This window comes from Corvus kubaryi, unplaced genomic scaffold (assembly GCF_017639235.1).
Source record: "Corvus kubaryi isolate FWS band 111438036 unplaced genomic scaffold, C.kubaryi_AGA036_p1.0 37300, whole genome shotgun sequence".
NCBI classification, from domain to species: domain Eukaryota; kingdom Metazoa; phylum Chordata; class Aves; order Passeriformes; family Corvidae; genus Corvus; species Corvus kubaryi.
Genome location: NW_024581093.1, coordinates 1,831,475 through 1,850,958, shown reverse-complemented (window position 1 = coordinate 1,850,958; position 19,484 = coordinate 1,831,475). Strand labels below are relative to the sequence as shown.

At 44.9% G+C, this 19,484-nt stretch overlaps 1 protein-coding gene across 6 annotated transcripts in view; it reads left to right on the top strand.

The window, feature by feature from the left end:
- Positions 1–19,484, top strand: part of LOC121664083 (hepatocyte nuclear factor 4-beta-like) — a 52,217-nt gene that overhangs the window by 21,713 nt on the left and 11,020 nt on the right. For 4 of the 6 annotated variants that reach the window (XM_042027092.1, XM_042027091.1, XM_042027097.1 and 1 more), the window contains 5 exons: positions 2,461–2,620; positions 4,108–4,656; positions 5,277–5,458; positions 11,418–11,592; positions 13,484–13,578. In XM_042027092.1, coding sequence (XP_041883026.1) covers positions 5,344–5,458; positions 11,418–11,592; positions 13,484–13,578 — 385 coding nt within the window. In that variant the 5' untranslated portion in view covers positions 2,461–2,620; positions 4,108–4,656; positions 5,277–5,343. Of the gene's footprint in view, positions 1–2,460; positions 2,621–4,107; positions 4,657–4,690; positions 5,459–11,417; positions 11,593–13,483; positions 13,579–19,484 lie in introns of those variants that run through there. The other 2 variants (XM_042027095.1, XM_042027094.1) reach the window with 2 other exon arrangements.

Sequence of the window (19,484 nt, the reverse complement as noted above, 5' to 3'; positions counted from 1 at the left end):
ATTTGAGTCAGAAACTGGTACCATACCTAACATCTACAAACAAAAATAAGAAGCAAAATGTTTTGTTTCTGTCCTTTCAGTACTTAAAATTTTGTTCATAATTAAATACTTTAATTTCCCTCCCTTCAGTGACCTTCAAAGTTTAAATACAAATGAAACCAACAATTCTTTTTTCTGTAAAAAGAGTTTTAAACAAAACTTGTTCCTGTTTTTCCATAATTTTTTCAAGTGTTGATCAGCTGATCTCTTTCCAGAAAAGAAAAGAGACAAAAAGTCCCTGAAAGGAAGAGAGACAAGAGGTCATTGTTGATGTGAGGAAAAACATTGGGGTTTTTTTTCAAAAATATTGCAACCATTTCTTTTTTCTGAGCATTTACTTCTGCTCATGGAAAACAAAGAAGAGAAATTCCAGCTGGTGCATGGAGGCATCAGGTGTTGGCTATGAAGCGTTTGCCAGGCAGGGACAGGTTTATAAAAGGCCTTGGACCCCACGTAGGGGAAATGAGATTTTTAATCAGATTTCACTCAGGTGTCCAAAAAAGGGGATTTATTTCTAAATCACCAGTGACCTGTGGCTCCATCTTTGCAAATCCAGTTGTTATTCCCAGCGGGAGCTCCTGTTTCTCAACAGAACTGAAATTCAGGCGGCTTCACATTTAGGAATCAAAAGGAGCCCTTTGTGCTTCTGAAAGTCTGGCCTTGGCCAAGTGTTCTGCAGCCAAGAACAAAAATTAAGTTAACTCAGAAAGAACAAGTCATCAGCCTGACCTTTGGTCATCAGAAGAATGTAAAACATCTCAGATTTATTCCTCAAATCCAAGTCAGATTTCATCTGTGCTGAACATTCGGTGCAATAACTGGGAATTTCATGAATTAGCCAACGTGGAGTCACTGCTGGCAGTGGGGTCTCCAGGTGATTTGTACTTGACAGTTTGTAAAGACCAGAATCCAGCATTCCAGCCTGCTGGAAAGAGCTCTTTAAGGGTTTTTTAATTTGGTTTGGGTTTGATCTTTTGTTGTTGTGTGTGCCTTTTTTTTTTTTTTTTGGAGGAGGTGTTGTGGTTTAGATTTTTTTTTTGTTTGTTTAAATTGTCCTAAAGGAATTCTTTCCAGCATAGTGATTGGAGTTTGTTTAAGTTTCTATTTACTCCAAAGGGTTGTTATGGAAGAGTGAACCTCATTGTTCTAAAGCAAAATGAGTAAATGATAAATGAATGTGTTTGGCAGCAGTAAATCAAAATAAGTTTGTCTGCAGAGACAGGAGGTGGAGGTCCTGATATTTTGCTTTTCTCCCCTCCATCCTCCTGTACGATGGGTGATGATCTCCCACGTCTATCAGGTCTGTCACAGGACTTGTGAAATTTCTTAAATGATTTTTATTTTATGAATAATCACTACACAGGCAAAATCTTTTTGGGAGATAACAGCTGGAAGAACAAGGAGCCCCTCACAGTGGAAGTTACAACATGTGGAAATGTAATGTTCATTGTAACAAGAAATACCTGAAAATGTAGAGACATTTTCCTGTTTACTGTACCATAAATATCAAACTGCACCCAGGAAAGGGGAGAATTGATTTAATAACATCTCTTCTAGATAGCTTTGAAATGTCTGCCATGGTAATTACATGCTAATAATATGCTTTCACACTGCTTATAATCTCAGCAGCACACTGTTTCTAATTATACATTGCCCAGAAAAAGGGCCTTGCTGCTTTCTGTCTCTAAATTATTGTTTTTATCCAGGCACCACCTGTCCAGGTAGGTAATATTATAGCTACTGTTGCTTCTGAGAACCACCTGATCATTGATGGATTTATGTTCACTGCATAAAAATCCTTTTCCTGAACCCTGCAAATTCACAAAAAACTGTAATTAGTGCTGCATTTCAGTCAAAGAAAATTTCAAAACAGTGGTAGGGGATTTTAAATGGCTCTCTATGAATAAAAGCAGAAAACTTCTGTTCCAAAAATACAGTTAATGACTTCTGCCTCACCATTTTGCATAGCACCAAGTCCTTCATTAAGTTTTAGTCTCTCAGACACCTTTCCCCATATGCAGCATTGAGTTAGTTTCCTTTAAAATCATCCTCCAAAGATGGATGTGCAGCTTCCATGGCTTGCAAACATCTTCCCCAATCACTTACCTCTCCAAGGAAATGTTATTTCTGACACCCTGCCCACAGTACTTTGTGTTCTCTCTTAATCAATCTAAGCGTCCTTATCTTTGTTGCACTTCATCTTGTCTAACAAGCGTTCCCAAAAGCACCTGAATTTTATTTCTAGGAATAAGTGTGCTGTCTTATTGGGACCATGTGTTCTTCAGAGCCTGCCCTGTGCCCTCACATAGGAGAATCCACATTGATTCATTCCCAGAGCATGAACTTTGAACACTCGTATTATTTTTATTAAACTTAACTCTGGTTCTTTCTCTGCTCTCCCCTTTCCCCTGCACCCTCCAGCTATATCCAGCCTCAGAGTCAAAACAGGGATAAATGGAAAACACATTGGAAAGAGGGTTATGTCCATATGGAGGAGGATTGACATCCACTTCCAAACTGGGAAGAACGTGCTATACCAGCCAGTTTTGCCCGTGGTTATCCACCTGAGATGCCTGTGCAGGTGAGTGCCTGAGCACCCAAGGAAAAGAGGGACACTCTGGGAAGTGTCTCAGCAGAAAGTGTTTGTCAGCCTCACAAATCTCTACTCAAATCCATCCTTTCTGCGGTCACAGTCTGGGAAGGATTTGAGTTCTCTTCCCATCTCCCTGACTGCTCTGTCAGGTTGGATCATGGTAAGGTAAAAAGAAACCAGCTTGATGTTCCTGGCTCTTGGCTGGGCCATTGTCACTTCCTTGTGACATGAGCAGTCATGCTCAGGAGATGTGAGGCCACCTCTGAGTCTCCTGATGTTGATAAAACTCAGCCCCAGCCTTGAGTAGGTCCCAGCTGAATTGCAGCTGTGACTCAGAAAGTGATGTAAGAAAGCAGGGAGAGGAAAAAGAAGAAACTGTTTAAACCTCAGCAAGGTTTTGTCCATCTTCAGGAGTGGTTTGGAACAGGGCACTGACATCTGTTTGGAACAAATGCCACGTACTGTCCCTCCAACCCCACCTTCCACAACAAGTCAGTCCTGATTATCAATGTGGATGTGGTGCTGAAATCTAGTCCTGAACTATGAAATTTGCTCTATAACCTTTTGTCATTCCCAGAATGAAAATTGTCCAAGCACATCCTCATCCCACAACTTTCCTTGGAAATTATCCTCAACCCTCACATTGTACTGAGGGATGGAAAATGCTGAGAGATCTCTAAAGCCAACAAGATCAAGGCAGGAGCCCTGAGTTCTCCTCTCTGAGCCTCAGCTGCCCAAAAGCTTGGTAAATACCAAAATGGCTATTTTAATGGTGAGAAATCCATTAAAAAAACTCTCCTGGAATTGTAGAAATGTGAAAACCCTTTGCTGTAATAGTAGCAGAGTTCTGAGAATCAGGCAGGATTGTGCCCACAGCTCAGTTTAAAAAAAAAAAGAGCCAGATTAATGGGAATAATCAAGTCTGACATTGAGTAAGAGGCAAGAACGAGTAATCAGATCCCAACTTAGCTGATGCTGGCATTACTGGGAGCCTGGGGCACAGTCCAAGGATAAAAACATAATGTCTTATCTAAGCAAGGAGTCATTTGTGCACCACTGGTTACAACACGTTCTTAAAAAGGGAAAGAAGGAAAAGGAAAATATGGCACATGAAATTATTTTATTCCCCAGAAACGATAAGAAAGTAAAGCTAAAAGTTCCTACACCCAATCTTTATAGAGGAAAAGCCTTTCTAGAGTTAACCCCTTGCAATGTCCACTGTAAAACCCCAGGAGATGAAAAGATATTAAAAAATAAAAGTGAAATGGGGATTAAATCAAATTAATATAATGAAGACACTTAAAACCTCAGATTTTGGAATATTTCTTGCTATTTGGAGATTGCTGGGATCCATGGGGCCAGCCTTCTCCTCGGTTCAGTGAGAGTTCAGCAGTCTGGCAATCCCATCCTTTTGGCCGAGGCTCCTTTTCTGGCAACGCATCTCCCTGTTTCTCAAGACTCTTCTTTTCCTCCAGATTCAACAGGATGTTGACCTGGATCTCTCAGAACAGCTCATGGAGAGGAAAGACCCTCTGACACAAAACAACGTCACTGGAGAGAGAGCTGTAATGTCAGGGAGGGCATCTGGAAGATCAAAGTGGGAATAAGCCAATAACTCCAAGCTGTATGGCTTTGCATGGCTGGGTTTTATTTCCATTCTTTTGAAGCACATCTCATGAGTCTTAACAAGGAAAGAACTTTTGTGTAAATCAAAAAAGCTTGTTTGTGTAAAATTCAGTAAATTAAAAAAAACCCCAGCCCAAACGCCACAAGCCTGCGGGGAAGAACTGGAATTGAATTTCTGTAATGTGGACCTTTCCCAGAAAAGCCAGGCGTGGGTCAGCGTGCAATGCAACACCACACATCTGCTAGGGATTCTGCCCAGTTCCTCCCAGTCTTTTCCATTTCCATCATTTGCCATCATTTGAAACCTTTCACGATGACAACTCTCAACCACAGCCCAGCTCTTCCCCAGCAGGGGCTCTGGGACTCTGGGGCTGCCTGGAGTCGGGAAGAAGACACAGGTGAGAGGGATGGAGGGTGGTGGGTGGAAGTCACCTCCTCCACCTCGCCTCTGCCTATGGAGCAGGGTGAAACCATGTGTGCAGCTGGAATGAAGCCTCATTTTCCCCTTCCAGCAGCGACTCAAGGTGTGACCCAGTGTAAGCACTGTGGCGTCTCATGGAAATGACTCAGGTTCTCAGTGCTGACCTGTTTTGATGATCTTCATCCAGTGGGACGTGGATTTATTGTCCTCATCAGCCTCAAGTGACACCGTTTGCCCTTTCTCCAAGGGCTGGTAGGCAAGCAAGGTGACAATTGGTGATTGGACGTGACCACTGCTCTGCCCTGGGAGAGCGACACATGTGTGCAGTGGCCTCTCCTCAGCCCTTCTCAAAATGTTTGTCCGGGAGCAGCCATAAATCCGGCTATATTGACCCGAAGATGCAATCCAAGGTGTTTGAGTCTAGGCCTTATCTACATCACCTTATCTGGAGCGAGAGAGCGAGATGCACCCCGGGAAGGGAGGGGACTGCGCCAGAGGGATCAGCCTCGTCCCTTCTGTCCTGGCACGGGGAGGGGACTGCAGGCAGAGCTGGGTAATGATTTGTCATTGCAGGGACTGGGGTGTCTCTCTTTGCAGAGGAAACCTTGGCCGTGATTGACAGCAGGGCTGTTTCTGCTGCTTCCCTCGCTGCTGTCAAGTAATAATGAAGCTTTGTCAGTCCATCATGGACATGGATATGCCAGATTATGTTGACTCCTTGGACTCCTCTTATACCATGCTGGAATTCGACAACCTCCGTGTGCTCCCCAATAACACCGGTGAGATTTTTATTCATTTCCTCTCGAATAAGCTCCACTATCTTTGTTATAAAGCTGGACGCCGAGGAAAGGCTGGTGGGAGGTGTGGGGCAAAGGGTGGAAGGGGTAATATTTAAGCAGCTGACCTGTCAACCTCTGTAGCATCCGTGGTTTTGTTTGGGCTGAAATGCGACCCCTTCGCTTGCCGGTCCCATTTTGGGTTATTCTTTTCTTTGGTGGGCTGAGCGTCATGTCCTGAAGAGCCCACCAGGTTTTGCAGATGTTGGTAGAGGTCTTCATGGCATTCCCTGTGTTTGTCCCCCTGTATTGCTTATGAGAGGAGTAATTACCAATATTTCTCATTAAAACGTGTGTTTCATTCCCGTATATGACTTCGGTTGATATTTAATTCTCAGGAAAACATGTCGTGCCAAATGGCATTTGCCTGTGACTGTGTGTCCCGTTTAAGTTGGTCCCAAGGACCTGGATTGAGAAGCAATATCCAAATGATTACTTGCCTCATAGTTTTTTTCTGGCTACCAAAATGGTCCAACAGTTTTTACGGCACAAAAGGACTTGGCTGGGAGATGGAAGTGTTTATACGCCGAGACTTCCGCTTCCTTCACAGGAATAAGGCGCTTTGTGTAGTACTTAATTTTTTTGCAGTCAAAAATACTCTGACATAAAGTGAACTGTATTCTGTGAAATCAACTGCTTACTGTGTTAAACTAAAGGGCATTGTGGTCATTTTGCATGAACTCAATCGTGCAACTGAATGAGATTCCAACGTTAGCGATCCCTTTGGAGAGTTTTGGCAGCCTTTTCTTTTAATTTGTTAAGGAGCTTAGTGAAATTAAGATGGGATTTTCACATTTGCTCGTTAACTGGCTCATCAAAAGAAATCAGAGTTTCAGTAGGGCTATCACCTACAGTATAAAATGATTAGAGTTATTGTGGGGCATGGAGGGAGGTCAGGAGGCAAGTTAAAAGGCCTAAAGAAACTTGAATTTAAAGTTGACTTCAGTAAAGCTCTGGCTGTCCCCAAATCAAGGATTTTCAATGTATATAGGTTTTGCCATCTCCAGATAGACTGGATCTTACTCCTTATTCTTGCAGAAAGGTTTCCATCTCCCATCCTATTCCAGAAATAGTATTTAACACAGAGGTTTTACTTTGTCACTTCCCATTGAACAACAAGATATTTTTCACTTTTTGAAGCGGCACAAATTTCCTCAAAATTTGATATAATTTTGCAAATGAACCAGCAACGCCTGTTTGGGCTCTCTGTTGATTCATGCAGTGGAACTGACAGGTTGAGTTTTTTTCTGAACTTTATCGAGCTCGGTATTGTGTTATTTGTTTAGCTGTTAATGACTAACCAGCTCTCTCGGGAAGTAGCTGCTTTGAAATTAGCTTGTTTGTCTTGGGTAAGTGTCCTTTTCTACAGTTTGTAAAAATAACTTCAAAAAAGGCCTGAAATGGTCATGCCTGGAAATCTATTGCTGTCCAGCTGAGTTCAGCCCCCTGAGATAACTCAAAATCACAATTTCCTCGTAGCTTCAGAGATATTTTGAAATTTGTTAGAATCAAGAAACAATCTCATTTTAGGTATTTTTCACAATTATACTGGACTTCTTTAAGATTGTTTATATCTCTCCTAAGACTCATCTGTATTTTCCCTACTAAATGATGGCAGCTTTGCCCTCTATAAACACGAACAGGAAGGGTTGCAATATTTATTTTAAAGGACTCAGCTCAGTTTCTTACCTTCTGAACAATTCCAAAAGTGAAAATTGGAATATTGTCAAATAAGGTCATGCTTTCTTGAAACCAATTCTTTCCTTCTTCAGAACATTATTTCACCAAAATTTTGGGTGGATTAATATTCTGGAGCACTTCTTGTGCTTAGATGTTTCTTCTTCAGGAAGCTGCTATAACTCTGAGATTTGCCCAGATACGTATTTTGGATTTTCCACCTTCAAATAGCTCATAATTTGCCAAATATTTCAAAATTAATTCAAAACAAAGACTAGAACACTTTATGGGAGTGATATAAAAAATATTTTGGTTTAAACAGATGGCAAAAGGAAAGGAGCAAAATCACTTCTAATTCTGTCTCTCCCTTGAGAAATATGTGTTGTAACAGCAGAAATTTTCCCATTCTGTACAAATTTGTTTCCTTTGCCTTGGCTGGCACTACAAACCTTGTTCTCAGGTTCTTTTGCGTGGTTTGTCAGAGCTCTCATTGTGGTTAAGATATGAAGCATTATTGCAGGGCAGCCCCAACTCTTCTGTCGAGAGTCGGGGAGCGCTTTCCCCCGGGGTGGTGCTTGTTGTCCTGCCTCAGCACACACACACCTCACGGATCCTTGGGATTTTGGCACAAGGTTGGTGAAATTATTCCCAGCCCTGCTGCAGTCTGACCCAATTCAGACCATGCAAAAGCCACCAGAGATGTTTTGGCAGTGATTTACCATCCCTCCAGCTGCAGGAGTGCCTGGAACAGCTCTGGCCTTTCCAGTTGGCCCTTTCATCATCGTTCCTGTAGGATTTGGGATCACTAAGTCACAGCTTTGTTTTATATCTCAAAAACCCTTCTATTTGCTGAAAGCTGATGTAGAAAGAGGGCAACCTGCACGTGGCCAGGGTTTAAACCCTCTCCTGCCCTACATTTGTGTGTACAGGTTTCGCAACGCTGGCTTTGGCACCGAGTTTGACTCTGTGTATGTACAACCCATACTTGTGATGTCTTCACATTCTAGCCCAGCATGTGTAACTTGGGGATTTGTTAACTGCAAATTCTGCGCACCAAAACTGGGATTTCTGAGTAGGTAAAAGCCACTCTGGAAAGTATTGCAAGACAATTCTCTTTTACAATGTGCATCTAGAAGAGCTGTAGTCAATAATGGAACTGAAAGGAAAAGCAGTGCAGGGGTCAGGTATCATGAGAACATCCTCAGTGTCATTTCTTATCACTGTAAAACTGGCATTAACACTTCAGCCCTGGTTAGGCAATGATTTATATCCAGAGGCAGTAGGTAATAAAAATTTGTGTGCATTTCAGTTGTGAGCTTGGCTACCCCCAAAGCTGAGGAAGCCACTAGGATGATCTTCTCAGCCTTAGGCAGCTCCCAATCTGCACACTGACTATATATAACTCACAAAAAATGGTCAACACTTCAGATATTTCTGCCAGTGAACCTTGGGGACAGCCCCAGTGAGGAGTCTGGCCACAAGCAGAGCCTCAGCTCAGAGCCCCACAAAGTCAAGATGAGTTGTGGTCTCTTCCTGGAGAACAAAATCAAGTGCATCTCTCCAGTGGAAATTTCTGAGGCACCATGGCATGGCTTAGGAACTGTTCAGGTTACTGCCTTGTGTCAGGCAGGGATGGAGCACACGAAGCAGATTGCACAGGCAGTGAGGGGACTGTGCTGCCAGGGGTGCTGGCTTTCCTCTGCCTTTCCTTGCAGAGATCAGTCCAGGAAAAACCCAAACACTGGCTGGGTTTGAAAGAATCTTCTGGTGCCTGCGAGATCCACTGTGTTTTGCTCTTCTCTGAGCTAATTCTCATTTGGGACCCATCATTAGCTGGTGACAGGATTTTGTAATTAAAATTTATCATCCTAATTAATGTGCATTCTGGCTTAGGGCTTTCCTTTTATTTATTTAATTTTTTTTAAATTTTCTGGTCACATTCAGCCAATTCAGCTGAAAAGGACACGTGGATCCCTCCCAGGGATTGAGCTTTTAGCTGTGGAACTGCCCTAACACAGAGCCACCCAACTCACTGGTGGTTTGTTTGTGCTTCCATGGATACAAGTGAGGGCAAAATTTGGTTTGCTAATTTCCACAGGCCCTCTCACACACAGTGCTGGTGGTTCCTCCTTCAGTAATCCCTGGTGTAAGGCCAGATTATTAATTCCTTCCTTATATCAGCAAGCAGATTCTCATGGCTGACTCACATAAAGGAAAAAACAAAGCTTTTCTGCTGAGTAAATACTTTGCAGCATCAGGAATGTTTTGTGGTCTGGACCTAGCTGAAGGATGAGGGGTCCATTGGAGACCTAAACTTGGCTTGATTCCTCTAAACTCTAGAGAAAGCATGAGTGGAATGAAGAGGAAATTGGCTGCCTTATCTTTTTTTTGGTTGTGCAAAATTTTTAAATGGAATCCTACACACTCAGTGCATTTGTTTATGGTTATATGCTCCTTCAAAAAATGGATGGAACAACAGATGCCCAAATGTTCTGCAGTAATATTCCTCAAAGGAATATTCTGTACAGCTCATTTAATACTGAGTTATTAAGGAAAATAAAATCAAGAGTCATTGCAAAGAAAACCCCTAAAAATCAACCGAAATTACTCTTAAACACGTCTGACACAGACAATGTCCCCAGAGGACCCAAGTGTCACTTCCTGACAAATGTCAGCGCTGGGAGCATCTTACGCAGATTTTGGGAAGAGGCAAATCTCAATTCCAAATCTCAAATGTCATTATGACCTAAGAATGATTTTGGTGCTGTCATTCTTGCTTGTCATGTTGCTCCCATCCTGCTATAACCCATTTATTTACTCATCCATACACCAGAAGGTGGATATGAACCAAAAGGGTTATTTTAGGGGGTGACGGGAAGTCTGAACTTTGCATTACTGAAGTCTTAGCTAAAAATATCTTAGCCTTAGCTAAGAAACTTCCCAGTTTTTGAAAAACTAAAGCTTTGTTGGCTTTGTTATTTTTGGGGGGGTTGATTACAATTTTCCTTGCACAGCAAATATTTTCACTATAAATTTTTGAAGTGTGTTCACACACAAAAACAACCTTCCCTCGCTCTCTCTGTATATGTACCCAGATTAACCAGAGCTATTTTTATGCATTATGGATTAGAAAATTCTCTCTAGGCAGATCAGATGGCAGTTCCTCCCCTTTGAATAGTTTTCTCTAAGAAACTGTTGAGCTGAGCTTTCCCTGTCTCTGCTGCGAGGACGTCTCATCGCAGAGACGTGTCAGGATGTGCCTTGTCCCAGAGACTTTTCTGAGGTCACTGGAGCACGAGATGGGCTCCTCTGGAGCACAGAACATGCTCCCAGAGGTGTGATAAATTCATAAAACTGTCCTGCAGTGAGTGCCCAGGTCAGGCTCTACAAACAGATGGAGAGATACAAGCACTGTCAGCTGCCTCTTCGCAAGGATCTCCTGTTTCTTCCTTCCCCAACTGTGCCTCAAATTAGGAGGATTAAGAGGGCAGTGAGTCTGGTGGTTAGGGCCGAGGGAGAGGTTCCAAGGGGAGTTTTCAGCAGTGTGTACACACAGGGCAGGCAGGGGCAGAGCTATTCCTGCCCCAAATGAGTGGGTGCAAATGGAGGACATGAGAGAGGGCATTCATATGACCTAATTTTGGGTCCCTAATTTAGAAATCTGATCTTCCTGCACACCTCTGTTGCTTTCTCGTGGAAAGCAATGAGTCTCTTCAGAGGGAGTTTCAGAGCAGGGACCAGACTTAGGACTAAAGGGATCCCTGTGGGAGCTGCTGTCTCTGCTTTCCAGCTGCAGAGGAGCTCTCAAGAACAGTCTTTTTTCTTCAGCACCTCTGTCATGGGCATGAAGTAATTCATCCTTTCTGCCTCTGCTGTTTCTTCTCTGCATTCTATTTATTCAAGTTCATGAGGTTTTTTTGTATTTTCTGCTGTGAACACCAGCTTTGAACCACGTTCTCCAGGTATCTCATTCAGGAGGTGGCTCCCTATCCCTCAAAAACATAAAACTCACATCCAGGTGAGGTTTCTTTATATGTGTCCACAAAAGTATTGATAATTGATAAATTCTCAGGAGTCGTTTGGGTTATGCAGCTTGAACTCTTATCACTGAAGTGAAGAAAAATACCAATACCAGAAGCAAAGGAGCTGAGCTTGGGAAGAGCACGACCATAAATGCTGAGGTTTCCATTAAAAGGGGTGTCTAATTGTCCCCATTCTCTGCCAGCAGAGGCCATTGCGGCTGAGTCAGCAAACACCAGCCTGCTCCCCAATGGTGTCAGCTCCCTGTGCTCCATCTGTGGGGACCGGGCCACCGGCAAACACTACGGGGCCTCCAGCTGCGACGGCTGCAAAGGCTTCTTCAGGAGGAGCGTCCGCAAGAACCACGTCTACTCCTGCAGGTACCGGGATTTCGGCAATCGAGAAATGCAATTTATGGATGCGGGAAATGATTTGGGGTGGGGATCAGGAGCTCTTTTCTCAAATGCCAAGTTGCCACACTATGAAGGCCAACAGTAGGACTGCAGTTTGGTTTGCAAGGAGTAAATTCTGTCCTATCTCTAAACTCAGTCCTGTCTCATCTTGGACCCTGAGACCCGCATTGAGTGAACTCACCACCACTGCTTTCCCCATGGTGCAAATTGAAGGAAACTTGTAGACTTGAGAATCACAGAAAGACAGAACTAGGTTGGAAAAGACCTTTGAGATCCTTGAGTCCAATCTAAAACCTGAGGTTTGACTGATGTGTAAAATACATAAATACAGACCCTGAGTGTGGAGTGACACCATGACCTCGTCACAGCCCAGCAAGGGATAGCCAAGGTGGCAAAGGACCAAAGCTCCAGAGATTTCATCGTTCTTGCTTTTCCTGGTAAAAAGCAACAGGCATCCAAGAATCTGTCACCTCCAAAGCCCTCTCACAGCTTCTCTGTTCTTGTTTTTGAAATACAGAAAATGATGTACACTGACTTAGCAGTGATGATTTTATGAACGTTCTGAGAAATAAGTGTGGACTAGAGAGGATTCACATCCACTTTGGCACACAGGTATACATTTGAGAGAGGCTTTTTGCCAGGAGGAGGCTATAAATTACAAAGCTGCTATCTTGCTTGGCCTTAGAAAAATGATGTTTATTTTAGCACAGGAGAGAGTGGAAAGAAATCCCAAACCTGAATACACTTGATCCCTTCATCTCTAGCTAAAACCTGGAAGTTTTCTTTCTGTTCCAAAGCTTTTTCTCCTCTAAGGGCATTTCCAAATTTTTTCGATGCAAGTCACCCTACTTGTTCAAAATGTTCCTGGTGCTCTTATCCCTCCAGGACACATCAGCCACCAAAGACACCTGAGGTGACAGCAGTGTCCACCCACACGGTGCCCATCCCATGAACTGTGGGATTCCTGCAGGAGGAGATGACAGCTAGTACTGGTTTCTTTGAAATTTCAGCTGTTGGTCTCCTGGGAGCAGAGTTGATGCCTCTCCCCAGGAGCCTGTGAATCTCTGTGATAGTTGGCGGCTCAGGGAAGATGTACAGCATCGAAGCCAAGCTTGTGTGCAAGCCCTTATTTAGTGAGCTCAGCCCAGCTCAGGGCTCTGCTTATCACAGACGTGAATTCCTCTGAAAGTCTTTGGGCCTTTGTACCTTTGGCTTTTTACCAGGCTGGGAAAGTGCCTCAGCTTTTACAGCCTCTTGGTCCTGGAGCAACCCACGTCATCTCCTCTCTGCATGGAAGATTCCCCTCCCATTGTTTCACCCACCATGGGGAGAGCTGCCAAGCCTGCGTGGGCCGCCCCTGGAACAGCACAAGGGTTCCTAAATCCCCATTGAAATGAGGAGGAATTAGGAGGCCACAGGCCTCAGAACAAGGCTGCAGACCCAAAGGACTTGTGGCCTTTAATGCAGCTTATCCTACACAAATCATAGAATACTTGACAAGTGAAATCAGACAAAAACCCCAACACCCAAAAACTGTCTGGAAGTGGGAGATGGAGCTCCTACTGAGCCCAGCTTGAGTCACAGTCATGTTTTCACAGCCAAAACCATCCCAGTCCCTGCAGGGTGGGTGGTCTGAAGCTGCTGTGCTCCCATCCGGCAGGAGTGGCGGTGGGGAAGAGGAGGAGCTGGGCCAGGCCAATGTGGATTCAATCCATTTCTTGCAAACCTTTGGCTCTTCTCTAGGATTGTGCAGTGTGGAGCTCAGGGAGGTCTGGGGCTGTATTTGGGGCTGCTCAGGGTGAGAGGGGTGCAGATACCAGGCTGGTTGCTCCATGTTGTATTTCCCATCTCCTCCCAGGTTCAACCGACAGTGTGTGATAGACAAAGACAAGAGGAACCAGTGCAGGTACTGCAGGCTGAAGAAGTGCTTCAGAGCTGGCATGAAGAAAGAAGGTGGGTGCAAAGAGGCATTTCAAATGTGCCAGCTGCTGTCTCAGGCCCTGTTCCCATTGCAGAGCATGGCAGGGAGCAGCAGCAGCAGCACTGGCTGGAGAGAGGATGATTGTGTGTCACAATGAGAGATCTTTTGTTGCAGCCAAAAGCCCCATTTGCCATTTTATCTCCATTTCAATGAGAGCCTGGTGACATTATTCACCCATCCTGTGAGGCTGGTCTTTTTGGGATATTTTAATCCTGGGAAAGGAATGGGCTTCCTCAGGGTTTATCTGTTTTCTAAGTGTTTTGCAATAGCAATTTCTGCTCTCCATACCCATTGGTGTGACTCCTAATTCCACCTGTGCCAGTCTCAGTGAGGATCTGCCACCTTCAAAATCATAAATGCCATCAGTTTGCTGCTTCAGATGGTGTGGTTGGCTTGGCTGATGCTCACATACCTGCGTGCAAGGGCAAGGTACAGCCTGAGTACAGTGCCTTAAGTAGCAAGAGCCCATCCTCTGTGGCACAGGGCACACACGCAGAGCTCCTGGAGCAAGGTGACCCATGTGTCCCCCACAGGTGACACAGGAACCCCAAGAGGGGACATGAGTCAGAGCCAAACCCTTTGGTTGTGCTGCTGGTTATAGTGTGACCATGGAGCCACCAGCAGCACCAGCATGGAAGGGCCAATCCCACAGTGGCCAACACCTTTTGTTGCACGTTCCATTGGCTCTACTGAGAAGGAGGTGGAGAGTTGTAGGCTTGGGTGCCAGTGACCATCAGGATGTGCCCTTTCTAAAGGAAATACTGCTATAGTGCCTAATGCTCAGCCGCAGAAACCCCATTTCTGTTAACCTGTGCCTACATCCAGCTTGCCTGGGGAAGTCTGGGATCTAGCACAGCACTTCTGGTCTCTGCTCATCCAGTTCTGCCTACTAGGAGAGTGTGGATGATCCTGTTTTACTGTGATTGTCCTTGTCCATTGAGTGCTTGACAAACTAGGGGCCCAACCAACCTGAGGTGTAGGTTTTCAGGTGATGGTTTCAAGAGTCTTCACCCTTCATTTGTGCTGTTTCCAAACCCACTGAAAGATTAGGGAGGTAGAAAGGAGCTTGAAAGTTTCTTTCCATGTCACCAACTTCACCCAAGAGGTGAAATTGCTATCCCATTGAAATCAAGGGGAAATTTGCCATTGATTTCTGGTAATTCTTAAGATTTTACTGGTGATGAAATGATCTTTCTGACGTTCTGACCATATGTTTCCCTGGAAAAGAAGGGTGTCTTGAAAATTGGCATAAGTCATGGATGAAGCAAAAATGCTGGCTGGCTTAATTTAGGAGAAATGGAGTAAATAGAGCAGATGGAAAAATAAATAGAGCTCAGGCTAATAAAGACGAAACTGAAGCTGATCTGGTTAGTTCTAGATGGGATAAAGCCAAGTACCAATGCAGCAAACTTCACTGCTTGGAAAGGCTGAAATCTGGTTATCAGATCTATTCTTTGAGCTGAAGCATGATTTTTATTGTTTTTTATGGTAAGAGTTATAAAACCTTGGCTCATGCCTCCATCACTGAGTGCAGCTTGATGGAAGATGACTCATTTCAAGTTCCACATCGTCACATTCCTTCAAACTTTTTTATGAGTGCAGTCAGGTTGTGTGCTCAGAAAATGCTCCTGTGTTTGGCAAGGAAGATTTTAAAGCACCTTGAGCAACTGCTGCACAGAAATTAGCTTAGCTGACCAGAGCTCTATCCCAAGCACATACGCAGGACTGGGAAAAAAGTGCTCTTGCACAATTGTGTGCACAAAAAGAACACAGCTATTTGCTTTTGGATGGTTCTAGATTAATATTAAACAGTATTGCAAAGATTTAGGGAAAAGGAGAAGCCATGTCTTGGATAGAGCACTATTGGAGTGCACAAATATTTGTACTAAATCTTTTGGAGCGTGCAGCAGTTCATGTTGGGAGGTGGCAGCATCCACACTCGCCGTGCTCTGTGTCCCAGCACTGGCACAACCCTCTGTCCCTGGCACATTCCTTTTGGGCCAGCCCTTATAACGGCAATCAGAGTTTCCAGGGTGTGGCAATAGCATTGTTTATCCACAGCAGAGGGGAAGAAGCTGGAAACGATCCTTTTCCCAGGCTGGCTGTGACAATACACCTGGGGTGGGGTCAGCAGGGCTGCATCACCCTCGAACGCGCCCCACTGACCCACTGCTCAGTGTCTGTGTGCACAGCCTTGGAGAACTTGCTATTCCCTGGCAAAACGAACAGATAAATGGGAATTTTTGATCCAGAGGGATTCCCCCCCCCCCCCAATCTTCCTGTGTTGTAAGACGTGACCTGTTTGGATCTTTTTTTTCTCTCCTTTTTTTTTTCCCTTTTGACAATTTCAGTGGATAAGGATTAAAAGGAACTGTATAGAAGGGAAATTTCTCCCTAAAGAAAAAGCCATGTGATACAAATACCTGAGTAGCCTTAAACTGTGCCAGCAGGGTTTAGGTTGGATATTAGGAAAAGGTTCTTCCCCCAGAGAGGGGTGGAGCGCTGGCCAGGCTCCCCAGGGAATGGCTGAAGAATTACCAGTAGGATCTTTAGATTGCCTTGTTTGTACAGACTGAATTCGATCCTACTTTCTGAAAGGACCAATACTGCCCCACACGAGCCCCACACCTTCAGGCTTGTGCTCTGAGATGGGATCCGGGTTCCATCGGCACTAACGAGAGCAGGGAAGGGACAAAACTTGAGTGTTGTGGAAAGTCCAGTTCCCAGATTTCCTAGAAAATAGCTTGTTCAGAATCACTCCTCTCCCAATTGCATTTTTGGTGTCAGTAATTCACTCTGATGAAGACCATTAAAGTTAGCACAAGGGGAGAGGGAAAGGTTTGCCTGAACACAAACCCCTCTTATGTCCCAAAAACACCTCTATGATCAGGATTTAAGATTTTTACAGGAGATTCACTCCTTTATTCTTGTTTTGCAGTTAAGGCTGGGACTGTGCCAGAGGTTGGTCTGGATGATTTGGGGATTTTCTGGCTGTTCCCCCTGGTTTTCTCTGTTGGCTCAGAAGGTTCGATTTCTATTGTCTTGCACAATGCTACCAGGCAGGTTTTTGGTCACTGCAGCATCAGTGGCTCAGAACACCAGGTACTTAAACACCCAAAGAGAACAGCAGGATTCTATTTTTAGCATCTCCCTGAGATCATGTTTAACCTTGAATAAATCAGCAGGGTGTGATTTCTCAAGTGAGCCTGGTCATCTCCTCACACGGAGCTGAGTGCCTGAAAACCTGGAAGCCTTCTGAAATGCCAGCACTGCACTGTCAGGGTTCAGTTTGCTGGTGGGAAAAGAAAAGACAGTTAATATTTAACCTCTCATCCCCTTCAAAGTAATTTATGAATGTACATGAACTTCTTTAGTTTTATGCAGAAGTAAAAAGAATGGTTGTATCACTCACTGCTGCAACACAGTGGGAGGGTTTGAGGCTTTATTTATTATTGTGAAATTGGACAGGTTTATAGGACAGTTTTATTAGTGCTCCACAGGGCCTCTATCTTGTTTCATACCTTTTGTTTGCACATCTCTTTTGCCAGCTTTCAGAAGGCTGGGACTGCCGTTTATTGCAAAGGATGGAAAAGATAAAGGATCTTCTCTACCTTCAGTAGTCATAAATCATCCCACAAGCCCATGAAAGGATTAAATGTACGTGTACCATCAGGATTTATTTGTGAATAAAACACACCACACCTACAAAATCTGAGGTAGCTCAGGGAAAAAAGATTATTTGTGGCTATGAATTGATCAGGCAGCAGGAGGAGTAAATCTGTCAGTGAAGACAGAAACACTGTGAGCACCAGTGAGTGCACCACGCAGGGACCTCCCTCCTCCTGCTCTCCCTATGCCGTTTATCACCACATTTCCAACTCCACCAGCATTAACTGACACTGGTTTTAGTGGAGTAAGGATGGAAACAGTAATTCTCGTGTAGGCAGGGGTTGAACCTCTGCAGTTGCCATGGAAAGTTACTGGGTTGCTGTTCTCCCAGCCAGTGCCTGTGCCTCATTTATTGGACTCTCTGGAGGTTCCTCATCCCAGGCTTTGGCTCTGAGTGGCAAGGACAAATAGTTTGGGAAGCAGGGGCTTGTTGCAATCCCACAAACACGGCGCTGTTTGCCCGGAGCTCGAGGCAGAGGGTCCAGCCTTGCTCTGAGTGACAAAACCCTTCCGAGGCTCCCCTGCGTCACATGGAGAATATGTTTGTTTTCCCGTCCTCTTCCCACAGCCAGGACATGCCGTAGCCAGGGACAATTCCCTGGAGGGAGACACAGCCATCATCCTGCCCTCTCTCCCCTTTCCCTGTGGGAAAGCCCAGCTTGGGACCACGCTGTCCCTGGCCAGCACCATCCTGGGGACTCACAACCGCTGACGTCCCTTCTTGCGGGGCTGTGGTGGCTCTTTGTGGTGTTTACTGGCTTTGGGAATGTGCAGAGGACAGGATTAGAGTGGGAAAAAGACAGGGAGCAAAGCTTTTGCCAGGCGCTTCTGGAAATTGCAGCCCCTGGGAGACAGAGGGATCCAGCATTGGCTTTTCAGTCCTTCCTGCAGGTTGTTGCGTTTTACTGGCTGCAAAGCCAAGATCACACCTGAGCCCAGCACCCCCAGGGCCAGCACGTCCCTCGAGCACTCCCACTGCCTCACCAGGAGTGAGCTGTCCCTTCCCTTTTACAAACACAATAAATATAGCAATATAATCAGTGCACGGTAAGAGATTAATTTTTGTGGCGGGTGAAACATTAACTCCCCTTTGTATCTAATTCCATCACATCTTGGGTACTTTCAGCGATAACACCCGAATCACCTTGAGAAAGTCGGTCTGTACCATCCACTTACACTGGAAGATTGAGCTTATCAGAGCATGAGGGAAGCACTGAAATATGTGCCATAAAAAGACTCAGGGGGAAAAACAGGCTGAGGCTTCTTAAAGGAGTCTGTTGTGGTGACCAGGTCTGCCTGGGACTGTGGGATTTACGTAAAATCGGATGTGTAACTCGGCTGGAAAGGCAAAACTTGTACCTTTTCTTGTAAGGAGGCAGAGAGCCCTACCCTGAGAGCATGTGGGGGAGCATCTGGTATAAATCCAGGTGTAGAAGCTTGGATGGGGACTCTCCAGAATAGCCAGTGATGGCACAGATTGGGTCAGGCTTGTTTCTCCTGAGTGCTGGATGCTGCCACTCACCTTTCTGGTGGACCAATAAAACCCCTGAAGGGTCAAGATTATGGTTCCTATAACCACCTTCACCTCCAGGCTTCGGGGAGGCGTCCCTGGCTGACCCCCCCCTGCCTCCTGCATAGGGCAACTTATGCTGCTATCTAAGGAAGGTTAGCAGAGCCTCCCAAAAGCTGTGGTTGGTTTTTCTCTAAATTGATGACAAATTGCCTCTCTGTGGTGTCCATAGCCTGAAAATGCTCCAGGAATGTGTGTGTGGCACTTTGCACAAATGAATGCACCCACCCAGCCCCTTGCAGGCAAGACTGGCTCGGAGGTACAAAGTGAGATCTCCACAAGCTGATCCTGACTGACAGCAAGGCTGAGCCCCAGCTCTTGGAAAATAAACACTGCACTCCAGTCAATAAGGGGAGACATTGATTTTTGTCACTGGTGCTTGTTTTCTGCCCTTTCACTTTGTTGGCCCCTCATCAGAGGCCGGTTAGGAAAACAGAGCAGTGGTTGGACATGAGCTGGCAAAAAAAAATCCACCTTCCCTCAAATTGTGCAAAGCAGTGCCCATGTGTTTCCTCTGTATGGATTCCCAGGAATGAGCCCTGTGCAAAGAGCGATGCTCTGAAACAAGACCCAGCAGCGAGGCAAAGGCTCAAAGGAATGATGGCAAAATGACTCTGCTGATCTGCAAAAAAAAAAAAA